The sequence below is a fragment of the Bos indicus x Bos taurus genome, chromosome 12 (assembly GCF_003369695.1).
Source record: "Bos indicus x Bos taurus breed Angus x Brahman F1 hybrid chromosome 12, Bos_hybrid_MaternalHap_v2.0, whole genome shotgun sequence".
In the NCBI taxonomy this organism is placed as follows: domain Eukaryota; kingdom Metazoa; phylum Chordata; class Mammalia; order Artiodactyla; family Bovidae; genus Bos; species Bos indicus x Bos taurus.
In genome coordinates this window covers 61915760-61933833 of record NC_040087.1, presented here as the reverse complement: position 1 = coordinate 61933833, position 18074 = coordinate 61915760, and the positions used below count along the sequence as shown (strand labels likewise).

The 18074-nt window shown below is 43.3% G+C and overlaps 2 protein-coding genes across 4 annotated transcripts in view; one reads left to right on the top strand and one right to left on the bottom strand.

The window, feature by feature from the left end:
- Nucleotides 1-3697: 3697 nt before the first annotated feature.
- On the bottom strand, nt 3698-11279 carry SLITRK5 (SLIT and NTRK like family member 5). 3 transcript variants are annotated; one of them, XM_027557793.1, is made up of 2 exons: nt 10530-10821; nt 3698-7958 (listed from the first exon to the last, which is right to left on the bottom strand). In XM_027557793.1, exon 2 carries the CDS (start codon nt 7948-7950, stop codon nt 5071-5073), a length of 2880 nt encoding a protein of 959 aa, XP_027413594.1. In that variant the 5' UTR covers nt 7951-7958; nt 10530-10821; the 3' UTR covers nt 3698-5070. The 3 variants fall into 3 exon arrangements, with proteins under 3 accessions (XP_027413594.1, XP_027413595.1, XP_027413593.1); XM_027557794.1 differs by lacking the exon at nt 10530-10821 and adding an exon at nt 9761-9816; XM_027557792.1 differs by lacking the exon at nt 10530-10821 and adding an exon at nt 11186-11279 and having other exon boundaries at nt 3700-7958.
- Nucleotides 10241-18074, top strand: part of LOC113902117 (WAS/WASL-interacting protein family member 1-like) — a 177304-nt gene continuing 169470 nt past the window's right edge. Inside the window, exons 1-4 of the mRNA XM_027557074.1 lie at nt 10241-10331; nt 10636-10914; nt 10977-11143; nt 11203-12607. Coding sequence (XP_027412875.1) covers nt 10241-10331; nt 10636-10914; nt 10977-11143; nt 11203-11919 — 1254 coding nt within the window. The 3' untranslated portion in view covers nt 11920-12607. The remainder of the gene's footprint in view (nt 10332-10635; nt 10915-10976; nt 11144-11202; nt 12608-18074) is intronic.

Sequence of the window (18074 nt, the reverse complement as noted above, 5' to 3'; positions counted from 1 at the left end):
TATGAGCTTTCCATTTGAAAAAAGCCATAATTCCATTCCTGGATATGTTAACCTAAAAAAATTCACTCATGAAAACATTGTTTCATATTTTCCACTTCTAAAAACATGTAATTTTGAAGAATGAACATGTTTATTTTATGGCAGAAATATACAATTTCCTTCACATTCACTGATAAGATACCTAATTTAAAAAAAGAAAAAAAACTCATTGGAAGACTTCCATTCAACATATCTTTATGGATTTTACTTTTCTTCTATAAATGGCTTTCTTAGTATCTAATAAAAATGAACCTGATATGCTTAGTGTTATGCAATATATCATTATATTTTTATTTTGACAGTAGATAGAAAGTGAAAAAGTCAAATTACTTAATATTTGCATTACATCAGTTCTCTTTGAAATATTTATGTTTTGATCTTCAAAAGTTCTTTTTATAAGAAATAATCTAAATCACTCAAACTTAAGTTTAAATGTTGCTCTTTAAAAAAAAAATAGATATTCATTTTGTGATACTGGCATAACGCTAGAAATGTTTGACCCCTGCCACAGAGGAAGAAAAGAGTATATTATTATCACACTCAAATTATATTCCATACATTTTTTTCTCCATCAAACATGCCTAAAGTGTAAAACACAAAAGTATAATTTGAAATAATTAAAATATTGACATGAAAATTGGGTATGGAATGCTCTCTTTGATAATACATTTTTTGTCTGCTATATACATGCTACATATACTAACAGAAATACAGATACAGATAGGCATTAAATTGAATTAAAATCTAATAAAATGGTCAGTTGTCAAATGCAATATTAACTGACATAAAGTTCTTTGGATTTAGATGTTAGATGATTACTTTTAGGAACATGACTAATGTTCATCAAACTATTTTAATTTTATTCTCATATATTTGTATTTGTAAAATAGTAGTTAACTTCAATGGGTATGAAGAGCATTATGCATAAACAGCTGATTTAATATCAGTTAAATTATTACTTTCACATTTTATTTCCTTTGAAATCAATACATTAAATGCTCCTACATTCCAGAGTTTAAATTGCTGCTTTTGTTGTTTTTAGTTCTTCTTTCTCAGTGTAAAATTTATTCTTAAAATGAGTTATAAGAAATATTTTGCCACTTTTGCAAGTATCTTAATTTGGGGCCATCTGAAAGTGCAACAGAAGTATTTTTCCAAATGAATTGGAAGCATATTTGTGTTCTGCTTTACTTTCATTAATTTGGAATTATGTGACTTTGGAAACAACCTATTAAGTTCTTGAAATTAAGTAGCCAGTTTTTGTCATTTCAAACAAGGACTGAACTATTCTCACTGTTTTCCTTGCCCTATTAAAAAATGAGAAAAGGATAAGGAGAAAGGATAAGGAGAGAGAAGGAGGGACGGAAGGGTGAGATATAAGGAAAAAAAATGTAAGAGAGCCCAGAAATAAATATTATATATACACACACACACACACACATAAGTAATTTGAATACTTCGCTGAGTCATGAGAATAGGATTAATGATACAGGGCAAGAAACTGACAGATTAAGTTTTTAAATTCTAAACTTTTTCTTAAATTCTGACCTTTTTCACATTTTGTGTGGGTTCTTCATTACATACTAGTTTGATTCTCCTATCAAGGTTGAGAGAACAGTGGTGAGGGGCAGAGATGGATATCCAGGACATTTTTCAAAAACTTCCACTCCACATTTATAGAGGTGATAATGTTGCCTAAACAAAAGACATGTTCTGAGTATGATGCTAAAATTGTTATGAATTGATTCATAACTGCAATCATTAATTTAGCTGCAAAGCATTTTGAATATTAGCATACAAATTATCTACATTTACATGAAATATATTTCTCTGAGATAATTTAAGTATCTACACTATAATCATATATATATAGATAAAAGTAAGATTTTGTAATCTCTACCAGGAGATATATTTGTATGAGATTATGCAACATATCAAATTGAACAAGCACAAAGAGTAAGCTTAGTTTGCATTCAAATTTTAATTGATGTCTGAAATGTTACATATGTTCTCCAAAATTCTATAGAAAGAATTTCCTGGGTTCCTTAATCCAATCATATACCACTGATATACCCAATTTAATTATTTACTCAGTATACCTGAAAACCCAAAATTCAGATATTTAAAACCACATAAATTATGTTCTGTTGTATATGTCAATGTTTTAGCAGGAAACCATATGGAAGGAGAAAAATAATTCATTTTTAAATTCTATACAGTTTCATGATTCTATATGTTAAAATTTCAAGTTTATTAGGGCAAGGATAAATTTCCTTTTATTCTCTTGATACAGATGGGAAGAGTATAATTTAAAATTAGAAATAACTTCTTTCTATAAATTATATAATTGCTATTTTTTGAGATTAAAAAAATGCTGGATACCTTACGAAGAGTAGAGGTAGAAATGAACCACCGACAGCGACAAGATTATATGAAATAGTGCTGGTTTGAAAACAATAATATTCTTTGTAAATCTTTGAAAAATACATCAACAAACTTTCTGGAAGCTACTTCTATTGTCCAGACCTACATTTTTTACTTCATGTAATTGTTGCCTCTTAGTTTTTATACATCAATTAAGAAATAAAATTAGTTACATGGAGGATTCCACTTTGCCTTAATATTTTATAATTCGTACAACACTGTCATATCTACATACGATAATATTGTGAAAGCAATTTTAAAGAAAAATAACTCCCACTGTGAAGACAAAATTAATAGCAACTCCAATTGTGAAGGCAAATACTAATATTTATATTTATCTTCTAATCCTGGATCTAACATGGAGGAGGTAGATGGAGAGTAAGAGATACATTGTTTCCATGATAATAGCATGACATTGTTTATTACTTCCCCTCTGAAGAAAAAATTTTGGAAGGGAAAACTTGCACAGAACTGGGATAGTTTACTTCTCTTGGCCAAGGTAGTATTACTATTCATTTTTTTTAACTCCTTAGGGAAACTGTTACCACCTGTTCAATCTGAATTCAAGTAGTTACTGTCAATTTACTCATGGGTGAATGCTGCCTCTTTGTGGCAGAATGCCACGGAAAATGTTCCTTAAACAAAGTTCATGAACAGCCCTTGACATTGTACACATTGCAGGTGAGATTATGCAGACATGTACCAAACACCAATGAAGTATGTGGCTCTTTAAGGTTGAGATTCATCCAAATATTTCCTACCCTTGAATATAATCTAATTCACTGGCAAACCTTACTCAGACATGAACAGCTTATACTCACCAACATTTTGACATTTAGGATATAGATCAACTAGAGATAAAAGTACCCATCACAGTTGTTGCAGGTAGCTTTACACAAGGTAAACTATGCAAAATTGTAGACCAAATAAATAATACTGGTATGACAAAATACAAAATCAATATGCAGTACATTACTTACCATGCTCCACATGTTAGATGGATACTTCAGTAAGGAAAAGGAGTAAAGTTGAAATTTCATGAATGAGCACATTAAATGACACATTTAGATAACCATACTTCCCTGAACCAACAAAGGTGCAATTATATATATTTGATCATTAGGGGGACATTTTAGGAATAGAAGTTAGCTACTGTCTTAAATTAATAATGGCGATTCATTAAATCACACAGCTATTTCTTTGCACTTAAGTAATCATTACTTCAGTCCCTCAATATTTGACATAGTTATCAAGTGTTTATTCAGAAACTATTTAAAAAATTACATGTGCTGGGATACATGAGACTGTAACAACAGTAGCCCCATCTTACAGAGATCGTGTTTGTGGTTATCATCATTGCTTGCTGCCCAGAAGGATAAAGACATTGTATAGAGATTTGTACAGTCCATCATTTGGTCTTCTGAGGTGCCAGTACACGTGGATCTGTACAAATGCAACTGGGTTTGGTTAAACAATCAAAAATTGGCTACAATAGTAGTCAAATCAATACATCATTTTGGTTGACTAATAAAAATACTTTTAAATCTTCTCTAATAAAACCAGAAACTTGCACATGATTCTCACTGGAATGGCCCAATTAATTGCCCCAAATATTTTTCTTTTATACATTGGGATACAGTGTTTTTTTTTTTTTTTTTAAATTACAGATCCAATTGGGTGGGTTGCATTGATTTTTAAGATGTAAGTTCTCCATATTTTTAATAAGATTTTAAATGCCTTCCTGATATCACTTCAGTTTTGGAAATACAGCTCCTTTTAGAGTGCGACACCTCTGTGAAAATCATAGGCTAAATAGTGAAGGAAAGAGAAATGCTAAATGCGCATATAAAAATAGGTGCTACAATAAAATATTCGTATATTTCATCAATAAGTTATTTTGACTAATCAATTATGGATCATATAGCTCTGTAATTTTAATGATTTGTCCACATCTATGGTGATCTTTTCAAGATCACAATACTTTTGTTCTTTTAATTCAAATGTCCAGAATGCATACAAACACATCCTTTAAAAAGAAAGGAAAGGAATGAGAGAGGAGGAAGGCAGGGAGGCAGAGAAAGAGAGGAAGCAGAGAAGAGAGAATGGGGACGGGAAAAAGAGAGAGAAAGAAAAAAAAAACTTTCTATTAAAGTTGGGGGTGTGCTAATCTCTCCACAAAAGCCATCTAGACCCACCCATGGCTCAAAGGGGGAGAAGGGGAAGGGGAAAAGAGTAAAAGAGGAAGAGGAGAATCTATGCGCTGTCACCTTCCACCATTCTCAACACTTCCAACCACTACAAAAATGACTATGACCTTTAACAAGTCACCCGCAAAGCAAACTGCCCTCCATAAAGCCCTTCTCCTCGCCTCCCCCACACGCAAGAAGAGAAAGTGATGTGCCCAGTGTACACAAACGTTTCCCTGCGTGTGGTATTAAAAGGAAATTGCACACCCTTTCAGTATCTTCCGCCGAAGCTGAGAATCTCGTGCCAAGGCACTTCACCCTAAACGTTGAAACAACACAATGAATCAAATGGGGTTCACGGTGTGTGTCTGCTCGCTTGTTTGTTTGAAATGCAAGCGCTCCAAGGGAGTTTCTTTGCTTTTTAGAACTGGCTAAAGGTGGTCTGTTTTTCCAGCACTTCGAGGTAGTCCGGCTCAACGTTTAGTTTAGCTTTTAGCTCCAGATACTCGTTCCGGTTGGGTTCTACAAAGACAGCACTGGGGGGGCTGTAGAGCACCGGTTCCCTCAGCCTGCTGTCCCCCGCCCCCGGGTGCAAATACTGATGGGGGCGTCTCAGGTCATAGTTGGGGGAGAAGGTGTAAGCAGCCGGACTGCACGGGAATTTCGGGTATTCCGGGAGGCTGTTGCCGGCGGGGGTGGTGGCGCAGTGTTTGTCTGGTTCTAAAATGCCCCTGTAAAAGCGATCGGCGTCCTGCACCGGCGAGAGCAGGTCCTCCCGGGGCTCGATGGTGCTGACGCTATAGGCGGGGCTCCGCAAGTGGTGACTTTCCCGCCTCTCGTCCTCCCCCGCCGGCTGCAGCTGCACCGGGGGCGGGGGCTGCGGCTGCGGCGGCGGCTGCAGGTGGTGGTTGCTGCTGCTGTAGGTGACCTTGAGCTCGTGCAGGTCTTTGTAATCCTCCACGGAGTTGCCCTCCCGCGAGCGGTAGATGGGGTTTTTGCACATGTGGCCCAAGGGGTGGGGGATGTACTCGTACACGTGGCCCGCGGGCGTCTTCACCTTGGGCAGCGCCGGCGCGCGGTGCTGCGCGTGCGCGTGCGGGTGGACCCCCGCGCCGCCGCTGCCGCCGCCGCCTCCGCCGCCGCCGCCGTACACGCTGTACTGCATGTTGAAGGAGCTCACGTCGGAGTTGTGTGTGCTGGCGTGGTCGCTCTGGTGCTTCTTCCGGCGCTTCACGACGAGCACGAAGAGCCCCGCAGCCACGAAAACCGACATGATGAAAACCAGCAGCAGGCTGAGGATCAGCACCGACAAGGGCACCGACGACGCGGCGCCTCCGCCCGCGCCCAAGCCCGCGGGCGCCCCGGTGGCGTTCAGACGCACGGCAGGGGTCACCGCGCTGGTCCTCGCGGGGACCTGGATGGACGAGGGCGCGGGCGTGGACACCACCACGTCCGAGTAGTCAGGGCACAGCAGCTCCGACTTAATGGAGCGCATATCCGTCTCGGCGAACTTCTTGGGCGCCTTGCAGATGACCTCGTCCACCAGGACGCCCGCTTTGAGCTGCTCCACCCACAGCTTCATGCCCACCACGTCGCAGGTACAATCCCAAGGGTTGTCGTGCAGGTCGATTTGGATGAGTGACGTCAGCTGGTCCAGGACTCTGCTCACCGGCAAGGAGGTGAAGTGGTTACTCCTGAGGTTGAGCCTCAGGAGAGTCAGGCCTGAGAAGACGCCTGAGGGCAAGGTCTGCAGGAGGTTGTTGTTCAAGAATAGCAGCTGGAGGTTTGGGACCGGGTCGAAAGTCCCAGGTTGAATCTCGCGGATGAGGTTGTATTGGAGGAAGAGATACTGCAGGCTCTGCAGGCCGTAGAACAGCTCCGGGCTCAGCCGCTCGATCCTGTTGCCATTTAGGTAGAGGCGCCTCAGGTTGGTGAGGTCCCCGAAGGCGCGGTCCTGGATCATGGAGATGCGGTTGTTGCCCAGGTGGAGGAGGTCCAGCCCCGTGGCCTCCAGGAAGTCACTCCTGCGCACCAGGGCGATGTAGTTCTCCGTCAGATACATTTTCTTGGGGTTGTAGGGCTTGGGCTGCAGCTCTGCGATGCTCTCGATCTTGCGCTCCTGGCAGTTGACGTTGAGGCCCAGATCGGAGATTTGCAGGTTGCAAGTGCACGCGGTGGGACACTCCAAAGGCACCGGAGATTTGGTCTGGTAGGCGATACTGGGGCCATAGTTGCCATAGCCCAGGTCCTTGGAGGGCTGCCTAGAGGTGGGGCGCACCCTGGGCTTATTGGGTTGGCGAGTCCCCTTAGGGGGCTTCAAGGGGGGTTTGTAAACAGCAGAGGAAGAAGTGGCCACGGAATTCACCGAGGCCGGGGTGGTATGTAAGTACCCCGTGGTGCTCAGAGGCGTCTGCGGCCTCATCTCATAGTCCGAAATAAGTTTCCTTGGGCAGAGTTCCTGCTTGGACACTTCGTCCAAGTCCCGGCCGTGTAAGCGGAAGGGGGTCTCACAAACCACATCCCCCACCAGGGCGGAGTAGGAGATGCTGTCTAACCAATCCTTCAGGGAGATCAGCTCACAGGAGCAATTCCAGGGGTTTTCCTCCAGTTGTAACTCCACGACTTTATCCATATGCTGCAAGAGCCCCACGTAGGGCAGAAGTTTCAGCCGGTTCCCCCGCAGGTCCAAGTGCGTTAACGGCACAAAACGGAAAAGGTTGTTGGGTAAACTGGACAAGAGATTGTCATTGAGGATAAGCACCTGCAACAAATGCAGTTTCCCAAAAGCGTTGGGTTCAATGACACTGATGTAATTGTAATCGACCTGTAGGTACTCCAGGCTCTCCAAGCCAAGGAAGGTATCATCACGCAGAAGTTCCAGTTTATTATTGTTCAGATGCAATCTCCTTAAACCCCGCAGCCCGTGGAAAGCCCCGGTCTCAATGTCCTGGATTACATTGCTCCCCAGATGCAAAATCGAAGCCCCAGTGTAATTGACAAACTCATTGGGATAGAGACGACTCAAAAGGTTTCCAGACAACAAGAGGTGGTAGATTGGGAAACGGGGAGGGCTAATTTCTGAAAGGCTGATGATCCCCCGATTTTCACAGCTCACAGTTAAAATGCCGTCCTTTTCCTCACAAGGACATGCATTGTCACAAATTTCCCCATAATAATCGATGGTTTCTGCACACGAAAGGACGAGAGATGTTAGAGCAAACGCTAGAGTCTGCAGCATCCAGCTCTGCATTTTTCTGTGAAGATCCTGTTCCAAAGTTACTGGGGGGCAGCACGTGTGCATTTTATCTCCTGCAAGGGAGGCGGGGGGGGGGGGGAAGGAAACAACAGAATATGACAAAAACTTAAGGAATCAATCAGAAAGTCTCTTTCCTTCCTAATACTGTTTTTCTGACATCCAGAAGAAGGGGAGAGTAATGACACCCCACACCCCAAGGTACATAGACATTCTCCAGACTTTATTAAAATCTGATATTCACTTTGATTTAAAGGTTGATTTCATTTTCTAATGACAACAGGAACATGCTGCTCCTTATAAGATAAGGGCAGGTTAGACAAAATCCAGTTTTAGTGTTCTTGCCTGCCCCCCCTCACTTTCAAAACAATCCATAAATATACATAAAATGGCTGTCAGTTCAGATTCACGGTTTAAATTTTAGAGAAAAGAAGCACCATTTTTATCAGGTTCCCCACCTCACCTATACCCAGTCCCTCTGCTTTTCTTTCAAAACCTCTTCAGTTAACAGTTCACCGCGAAGGTCTCCCATTTTCACAGTTTTGCCCAGGAGCCACAATACTTGGGCTATTTTAAAACCATCGCTGGAAATGCCAGGGTGGGAACCTGAAGAATACTTTTCACAGAGGCAAAAAGCATGCGAGATAAGGCATCAAAAGGACCCAGAAGAAGCTCTTAAGGCCAATTGTCTTCGGGAGCTTTGAGCATGGAGAAAAAGGAGAGCGCTTTCGCTTTGATGGTGGACTTCACTATTACGTTATTAAGCACATCAGCGTCCTAATTGCATGCACGGTGCCACTTAGCAGCGCCTCCCCGAGAGCGCCCTGCGTCCACTTCTCCTCATTGATCATGTCAGCGACGCTACTAAACCGCATTTTTAAGCCACTGAAATAGTTCTGCACGATGGATTACAAAGAACTCTGCGAAGGCATCCGCAATCCGGGAACAAGCTCCGGGTACCTGGAGTTTCAAGAAGGCGTTCCCACCGCTTACCCGGAATCAGCTAAAAGTAAACCCAGGACCAGCGCCAAAGCCTTCCTCACCTCGGGCTCCGCCACGGTATGCAAAACTAACCCTACCAAATTAGCAAAATTGGGACTGAACTACCACCTCGTCAACATCCCCACCACTGGAGTTGCTTATTGTATTTAATTATCAAGGCTTTACTCCCCTCCTTCTTCCCTCAGAAAGGGGACTTGGGCTGATTAAGAGGCAAAATAGAAGGAAGAAAAGAAGGGAGGACAGCAAGTGATACAAGTCAGTGCTTTAATATCCGAATTTCATCTCCCCAAGGAATCAATCTGACCCTCCTCTCCCTTTTCTTTCTGGCTTTCTTTTTGTCCCTTTAAAGGCTTCCTTCGACTTCCTACTTCGAGTCGACAGCAGCGCTCAGAAGGAAAGGACATAAATGGAGTGAGTGTGTGCGAGTGTGTGTTGCGTTGGTTGGGAGAAGGAGGGGGAGAGGGAACATTCGGTAGAAATGCTGGGCTCATGGAACCAATGCCTTTTTTCTCTGTCCAGCCTTGCTTGGCCCTGCCTCACCACCCCCGAAGTCTGATGTTGAATCACAACTCCTAACTAAAGCCAAGACGGTTCTGAAGCACGGGTTCAAGCCTGGAGACCACGATCTGGATACCCGAGTCGACTCCAGCCCGTGTTATGAAGAGCCCCTGCATTCGCACGCACGTGTCCAAGTGTGCCTGCGATTCATTCACGTGTGGTCACCCAGACGTGTCGAGACGAATGGGAACCCACAATATCTAAACCTTGCAAGTATCCCCGACCTCCCAACGCAGCGACAAAACACTTCCTGGCTTAACAGCAGCACAGACACCCTCTATGAGAGCAAAACGTTTACCTTGAAATCGCCGTTCTCCGTTGGATCAAATCGGCACAGCCATTCAGCGGGGGCTGGATCCCCTCCCCCTCCCGCCCGGCGCTTCCTCGCCCCCATTCACCTCCCACCCTCTCTGACAGCCCACAGCCAAACGTGTCCAGCCAATATTAAACTTGAGCGTTTACAACTTTAATTCAGTTCTGGCTCGCCAGGGTCGAAGAGCTTCCCTCTCACCCCACTCCCGATTCCCTCCTCCCTGCTATCAAAGGAGCCCGAAAATTTGAGCAAATAAAGTTGAATGAGCCGGGCAAGGCTGACATTTCTGACTGGGAAACGCACCTCCGATGTAAATTCGCGGGGACGCTGCATATTCTCAGAGTCTCAGATTTTTTCTTTCTTTTTTTTTCTTTTTTGGAGGGCGGGGGTGGGGAAGCTGTATCTGTTTCCCCCCTCCTGCCCACAAAGAATTAAACCCTGGATCGTCGTCCTAAGCATCCCATCATGAAGCAGCGTGGGGCCGGGTGGGCTGAAGCCCGGCACCCAGGCCGGACCCGCGGCTCCGGGGCGCAGGTGCTCCCAGGGCGGCCCCCAGGCAGGAGCCCCCGGAGTTCCAGAACGCGAGGCTCCCCCTCCCCCACTCCGCCCCAAAGCGAAGGCCGGGAAAGGGGAGGAAGGAGGGGCGGGAGGAGAGGGGAAGACAGCCACCCGGCCACCACACACACAGACACACACACACAGAGACACAGCACACACGCTGGAGCCTCTTTGGCAAAGTAAACGGCCGACTTACCCCGTCTCACATCTCCAAGGCCCACTCAACATAGCCACCCTTGCAAAAAAACCAAAAAAACAAAAACAAAAAAAACCCCCAAAAACCTCTTTGGAGTGTGCACTAGGGCTCGCGAGTCGAGGCGGGGCGAGCACCGCGATCCGGGCGGCTGCGAGGAAAGAGGCGCCCGGACGCCGCCAGCCCCGGGCCGCCGCCGCGGTGGCGACCGCGGGTTCCGGGGCTCCCCGAAAGGCTCTCCCCGGCGCTCTCCGTGGTAGTTGGAGCGGGCAGCAGGGTGTGGGGGTAGAGTCGGGGCGGGTGGTGTTGGGGGGGAACGATCCGGAGCGGCGGGCTGGGAAGGGAGGGGGAGGGGGCGGCGGAGGGCCGGCGGTCGAGGCGCCGCGCTGTAGGGGCCGGGAGCCGGGCGGGGCGGGGAGAGAGCTGCTGGAGGGAGGGGAGGGGGAGGAGGCGCGGAGCCCGAGGAGGGGGACGCCGAGCGGGCTTGCCTGGCCCCGGGCGGCCCAGCTAACGTGACGGTCAGCCTCGCCGAGCGCTCGCATCCGCTCACACTCAGGCTCACTAGCACACTCGCTCCCAAGCCCGCGCCACCGCGCAATCGCGGGGTCCCCGGCATCGTCCGCTGCACCGGTCCCCTCGCCCCCCAGGCGGGTACTTACTGTTGCCATCTGCCTAGGGGCCAACTTTCTCCGAGCCAGCAGCGGCCGCCGCCCCCTCCAGCCGCCTCCGGCCCCTGGCACCCGCCGGCGTGGGTTCGCGCGGGCCGGCCCTCCCCTCCCCCCTGGGCTGTCCTCGCCGTCTTCACCACATTCCCCCCTGGTCAGTGGCGCACGCCCGGGGACGAGCCAGAGGGAGCGGGGCGCAGGGGTTTGCATACATCGCCCGCCTTCTTCTTGCAGCGCACACTGTACATGGTAGAGAGGGGGCGAGCGAAGGTGGCACCGGCCCCTCGGCTGTTCCCGCGGCGGCTGCGGCTCCGGAGCCGTCCTCCGCCCCCCCTGTGCCGCGGCGACCACCGCACTGGGATCCCGCCGCCGGTGTCCCCGCGCCGAGCCCGCCGCCGCCGCCGCCGCCGCTGCCCCCTGATCAGTGGGTGGAAGGCTCCCGCATCCTCTTGGCCATTTCGTCGCTCCGGGTGTTTGCAGGGGCTTTTTCTCTATTCGTTCTCCGGATGCGGCGCACGATCTTCATTATTTGGGATTCTCTATCTCCGACATCCTTGAGGGGCCGGGAGGGCAGGAACAGCGTTGTTCTAAGCCTGTGGCGTGTCCCGGCAGCCCGGCGGCTCTTAAAAAAAAAAACACCCAAAACCAAAAAACTCAGAGAAAAGTCGCGTCTTCCTTCCCGGGCGGCAAGGAGGTGGCCACGCGGTAAGCTTCGCGGGGGTCTCTGAGGCAGCTGCTCCGGCGTGGGCGCAGGGCCCCGTCCGGTGCACTTGTTTATTGTCGCGCGGCTGGTGCGAGCCAAGCTGCAGCAGACATGATGGGCCCGGGGCGAAGCGGGTGCTCCGCGGCCGATAGATGGCAGCCGAGGGCGAAGGCGTCCCCGGGCTCCGGCGGCGCAACGGGAGCCTCCCCACTACCCGCCCCTCGCCGCCGCCCCGCTCCCGGCCGGGACGGCCACCTTCGTGGGAGACAGAGGAGTCTTGGACCGTGTGCGTAACACAAGCGTGGGACTGTGGCAACCCTCCGATTGAAAAAGGGAGGAGTGGAAATAACCCCGACAGTGTCAGGCTGCTTGGTGGTCAGGAACAGATGATTCCAACTCTGGACTGATGGTGTGCCTTCCACCTCGCGTTTATTAGACTCACACAGCCCTTGCTGCTGTCTCTTGTCCTGTAAAGGACCTGGAAGAGGGAGTGGTCCACTTTAGCTGCAAACAAGGGCGCTTTTTATTTTTTTAAGAATTACGTTTGATAAGTATGCCTAGGCGATACAAGGGATGTGAACGACTTTCAGAGAGATTGTGAATATTATTTGGTGCATACTAAAAAGCCGGAAATCCCTAAATAAATGCAGTAAGGATAGAAAGCAAGTTTCTTGAAGAGTCACCTGCTAAACTCTACTAGCGTCTTCTCTACAGTAAGTATTCCTGGCTCTTTTCATGAAACCAGACAGCTCCCTCCCCAAAAGAGAGTCTTTACCTTCCTAACGCACATTTCCACTGTTTGTAATATTAGAGCTGTAGTCCATCCCAGGCATAGAAGAAAAGTTGATCCTTCTAAGTGGCTTCAATGTAGTTTACACATGTGTCTGTTCTTTTGATAACTGGGTAGTTTTATCACTTAAATGTATTTTACTCATTTAAGTTTGGAATTAATTGTGTGGTATCTTTTGTAGTTGTCTTAAACATAACTGATATCGTGTCCTTTTTGGTAATATTTGGGGCAAAATTGTGGTTATAATACCCTGATTATATATAAAATTAATATTAATTCTGAAAAATATGTATATACACATTGCCACTATCACACCTTTCTACATCCTCTCTATTGAATTAGAAAGTTTTCTAGAGGTGGTGAATACGATAGTCTTCTGAGGTTTTGCAAAATTTCTTGAAAAATTTTCTTCTGAGTCTATTTTGCAATTTCTTTTTGTTTTTTTTGACTAAAGCCTTTCAAACTTGGTTTGGAAAGATTTTGTTACTTTTGCTTAAATTTGGGGTAGGTACCAGGGAGGGAGAAAAGAAGAAATCTATAGTATCAGATAATTAAAAGTAAAGTATTATAATAATATAAAGTATATAAATAATAATAATAATATAAAGTATTATAATAATAGAACTTCCTAGTAAATTTATAAACCATTTGGCCTAGGAATGATAGTCACTTGCTACAGGTACATTATATAAAACAGGCAACTTAAACTTCACCCAAAACAGGTGTGTTGCTGTATTGTTTATTTAGTCATTATCTTCTAACATGATATAAACATTATAGAATTTTTTTAAAGTATAAAATTGCTCTTATATTTGCAAAATGAAAGTATTTAAGTGTCATAATTTTCAAATTACATGTAAATTACAGTTAGAAACTTTTGGAATATAAATGTTAAGCTCTATCACAGAGACATATTTTTCAATGTTGATAATCTCTATAGAAGTTATCAATGGGTATGAAGTGGCTTATATAATTATTAGACTTCTCAAAGTAACTGAAGCAGTTTAGTTCATTCTTGTATTCCTTTCCTAAATCTTCACAATTGCATTTAATATCAAATTTTAGTTTAATTTTTGGTTTCGTATTATTTTTACTTTATTATCCTAATTAAAATACAGCCTGTTAAGCAGCATTAACATGTTTGCAATTGACTTAGGTTATAATTTTGTTAGAAACACTGACACTAAAAGTATTGTAGTTTGCCTCTTATGGTTGGAGAAGTTAAGGACAACTTTCTGTCATTAACTCAGTATTCAGGACGGCCTGAGACGCCACCGTGAGTTTACCACTAGGAGTCTCTGTAAGCTTCCCTGCAGGAAAGTGGATTTTGAGAAAATACCGTGACATGAAGAGACAAGAACAGAAGAATGGAGAAAGAAAACCTGATAAAAACAAGAAAAGGCCTCGTTTTTTAGTGTGTAGACTTTTGTTTGCTTTGACTATTGACTACTGCCTAGAAAAGATATAAATGAATCATGTAGCTGATCTAATTGAAGCAAGATTTTTATCTAGAGGAACAAACATGTTTTAGTCTGTATTCAACAATATATAGTCATGTGATATGTATACATGCTACAACTCAACACTCAAATGTATGCATATGATTACATAAACACACTTAGGAACTAGAAAATTAAATGACTGATCAAATACATCTCTCCAGATTTTAGGTCACTGATACTAAATTGGACATTTTTTGATTGAGATGGATGTGAAAAGCTGAGAATCTTTGTCCAGCTGTTTATAAATATATTAATGCATATTATAATTAGCTCATGATCTCATGTCATTATGAATACATTTCCTATGTGGTAATAGATTTGTCAATAATTAGTGCAAATTATGGACCTAATTTAATACCTGCATATTAAAATTTAAGTTCAAACTACAATTAGCATATTTGTCACTTAAAATTGACCATATAATTTTGTGAATTCATATTTATTATTACCTGGAATTATTGTTTTAGTGCCTTATGAACCCTGGAAAAGTTCTTATATTGAAAGCATTTCTTAAGATATCTCATCAAATTACTTTTATGTATCACTCTGTGGTTTATTTAGAATAGTAAAGAGCTTAGTCAAGAATTATAGTCCATCATGCAGGAGTCTAACAGAGATTATAAAAAAGGAAATTCTTTGGTGATAATTATGAGACTTTACAGCTATAAATCAAAATCATTGAGATCAAAACCAGTAGACCTTGTATTTTCTGTTGTTGTTGTTAGCCCGACTAGTGAATTAGGATTTTAGAAATTTAATGCTAGATTCCAGACTCCTCCCAAATTAACTTGGATAAATTACTTTTGTGATAATAATAGCTAAGAAGACTATATACTACCCTATTTAGTAAATGAAAAAAGTTTCAGATTTAAATTATGTTTTTAATGTCTTTGAAGTTAAAATTACATATCCCACGTACCCCTGAAAGGAGAAACGTTTTTCTTGGAGGTGAAAACAAGAGTCATCATTTATGATCGTTTCTCTGTGCAGTTGCTAAACTAAATAATGATATAGCATATTGTTTTGATCAATTTCCTACATTTCAAATTACAATAATTAAATATATCATGTAGTGATATTTATCAAATCTGAAATGGCTGACTAAACTGACTTAATTTTCCAATATTATTTATTCACTTACAGACTTCATTAGTTATTTGCAGTCTTAGAAATATGCTCTCAGAGGCATCAAAGAAAAGATGTATAAAGTAGACTATTTTCTTCCTGTCTCATATAGTTCCTTGTTCAGTTCAGTTCAGTTGCTCAGTCGTGTCCGACTCTGCGGCCCCATGAACCGCAGCATGCCCGGCCTCCCTGTCCATCACCAACCCCCGGAGTCCACCCAAACCCATGTCCATCGAGTTGGTGATGCCATCCAACCATCTCATCCTCTGTCATCCCCTTCTCCTCCTGCCCTCAATCTTTCCCAGCATCAAGATCTTTTCAAATGAGTCATACCCTCTGTTGTTGTTGCCAGTTTTAGGTATTAAAACATCCTCTTTGGAGGACCACTTGAAAATAACTACCGTAGCCTAAAAGGTGTTACCAAAATAAAGTATAGGACGTGATATGTAAGAAGATATTCATTGTAACAGACTCATGCATTTGTAAATGGTTTAGAACAGCCTACGTGTCTGACTAAGCGAGAAGTGGTACATATCAACCTATAATTTAGGAGACCTTTCTTCCTGTAGTAACAGTGTATATAGGAGTCCAGATCTGTCATTATTAATAGTGTATGTAGCATCATCTATGCACCCTGTTGAAACAGAGAGAGAAACAGAGAAAGATAGTAAGAAAGGGAGAAAAGAGAAATTTTCAGGAAAGATACACAAATTTTGCAGTAGTGATTGCCTCTTGGAGAACTGGGAAATCTTGAGTAGAATGGAGATTTATTTTTCATCAAACACACACACACACACACACACACACACACACACACACACAGAGTGAGTGAATGAGTGAATGCTCAGTGGTATCTGATTCTTTTGCAACCCTACAGGCTATAGTCTGCCATGCTCCTCTGTCCATGGGATTTCCCAGGCAAGAATACTGGAGTGGGTTGCCATTTTCTTCTCCAAGGGATCTTCCCAACACAGGGGTTGAACTTGTGTCTCCTGCATTGGCAGGAGGGTCCTTTACCACTGAGTTACCGTGGAAGCCACCTGGAAGAGTGTGTGTGTATATATATATATATATATATATATATATATTTATTTACATGTACATTATATATAAACATTTCAATTTACATGCACATTCCTTATAAAAACACTATGTACTTGAGAAATAAGGATAATATTTGGAAGAATGATAGGAAAGGTGATGAAGAAGACGATTTTACCAAATTACAATCTGTCTTATAGTTCTCAAAACTTTTTTTTTTTTTAATGATGCACTGTTACCTATGGAGGTACCAAATATCTTTCTTAAAATATGAGTATAAACTAGTTAGTTAAAATGATTTCTCTCCGTAGCCCTTATATGTGCCACTCAATTCTAGCTACCAATATTAATTAATAGAAGCTAGCTTCCCTTTATCTTCACTATACAGAGCCATACTATGTACTGGCAATATTAGCTTTATTTGATATGATGAGTGAAGGGAACGATCAAAATGATTCTCTAGAGAGAATAAGTGATTATATTTGAAATGGTCAGCAGCAGATCTTCACTTCTCTCTGCAGGAAGACGAGTGAGTGTGTAATTGTGACATATTCTAAGTATACAAACTAATATCAGGCCCTGTTAGAACAAAGTCTGCTGCCATCTGGCTTAGACTCGCTTGCATTGAAATATGCACATTCCTGTGGACAAGAGGCAGTTTCATTATAGAGCCAGATAAGCCTTTAACTGTATCTTCCTCCTGGAGCTATGATTTGTCTCTTGGAATTCATCGGTTCTTAGTTCTCAAATATCTCTAGTCATTTCTAGGAAACAAGTCCAAACAAGCATTTTGTTATGCCTGTATTTTCTGTATCCTTTCTGGTTTTGCAGAGAAAAACAATCATTCTAAAATAGTGTCCTCAGGATGTTTAAAAAATGACTGCTGCTTGCATAAGAATGTCTACATTGACCATAGTTTATTCAACTTTTATCAACTGGAATCCTTCATTCAACAGGAGACTCCCATAATCTTTTTATCCCTTCAAAATAAATTTACTTTTCCCCCAACTCCAATCCTTTGCTTTCTGCTGCCGTTTTAAGCAACTGGCATTTTACTTTTATGTATTGTTCTCAAAAATTCATTGTAAATACTTTCTTCATCAAAACAGTCTTCCCTGCCACCTCTAACCAACGTTAAAGATTTAATTATCTAAACATTATCTTACATTATCTAGCACAGTGTTCTAGTCACTGCATAAAGTTTTCCTTTAATCTGGACTAGGCTATCATGTTTTATTGAGAACAGAATTTTACTGTGTTTATTACCCCGTTAGCAGTGAGAAAAATGAGCTCCCAATAATTATTTGTATACACGTGCATGTGTGCTTAGCCTCTCAGTAGTGTCTGACTCTGCGACCCTATGTACTGCAGCCCACCAGGCTCCTGTAGCCATGGGATTCTTCAGGCAAGAATACTGGAGTGGGTTGTCATTTCCTCTTCCAGACCCAGGGGCTGAACCTGCGTCTCCTGAGTCTCCTGCATTGGCAGGCAGTTTCTTTACCACTAAGCCACCTGGGAAGCCCCTTTGTATATACAAGAAATACTTATCCACTTATGAGTTTATTCATTCAACAAATTTTTTTAGTACCCATATTGTGTTAAGCCCTATTATGTTTGATATAAAACAATGAGTTGATTCATATCAGGATGGTTGGGTGATTTCAGAGATATTTTGACTGTCTGATAAACCACCTACATTCTCTAGTCAAAATAAATGGCATA

Excerpts from the sequence above, each read along its gene's own strand:
- SLITRK5 (XM_027557792.1), bottom strand. The coding sequence starts at position 7,950 with ATGCACACGTGCTGCCCCCCAGTAACTTTGGAACAGGATCTTCACAGA.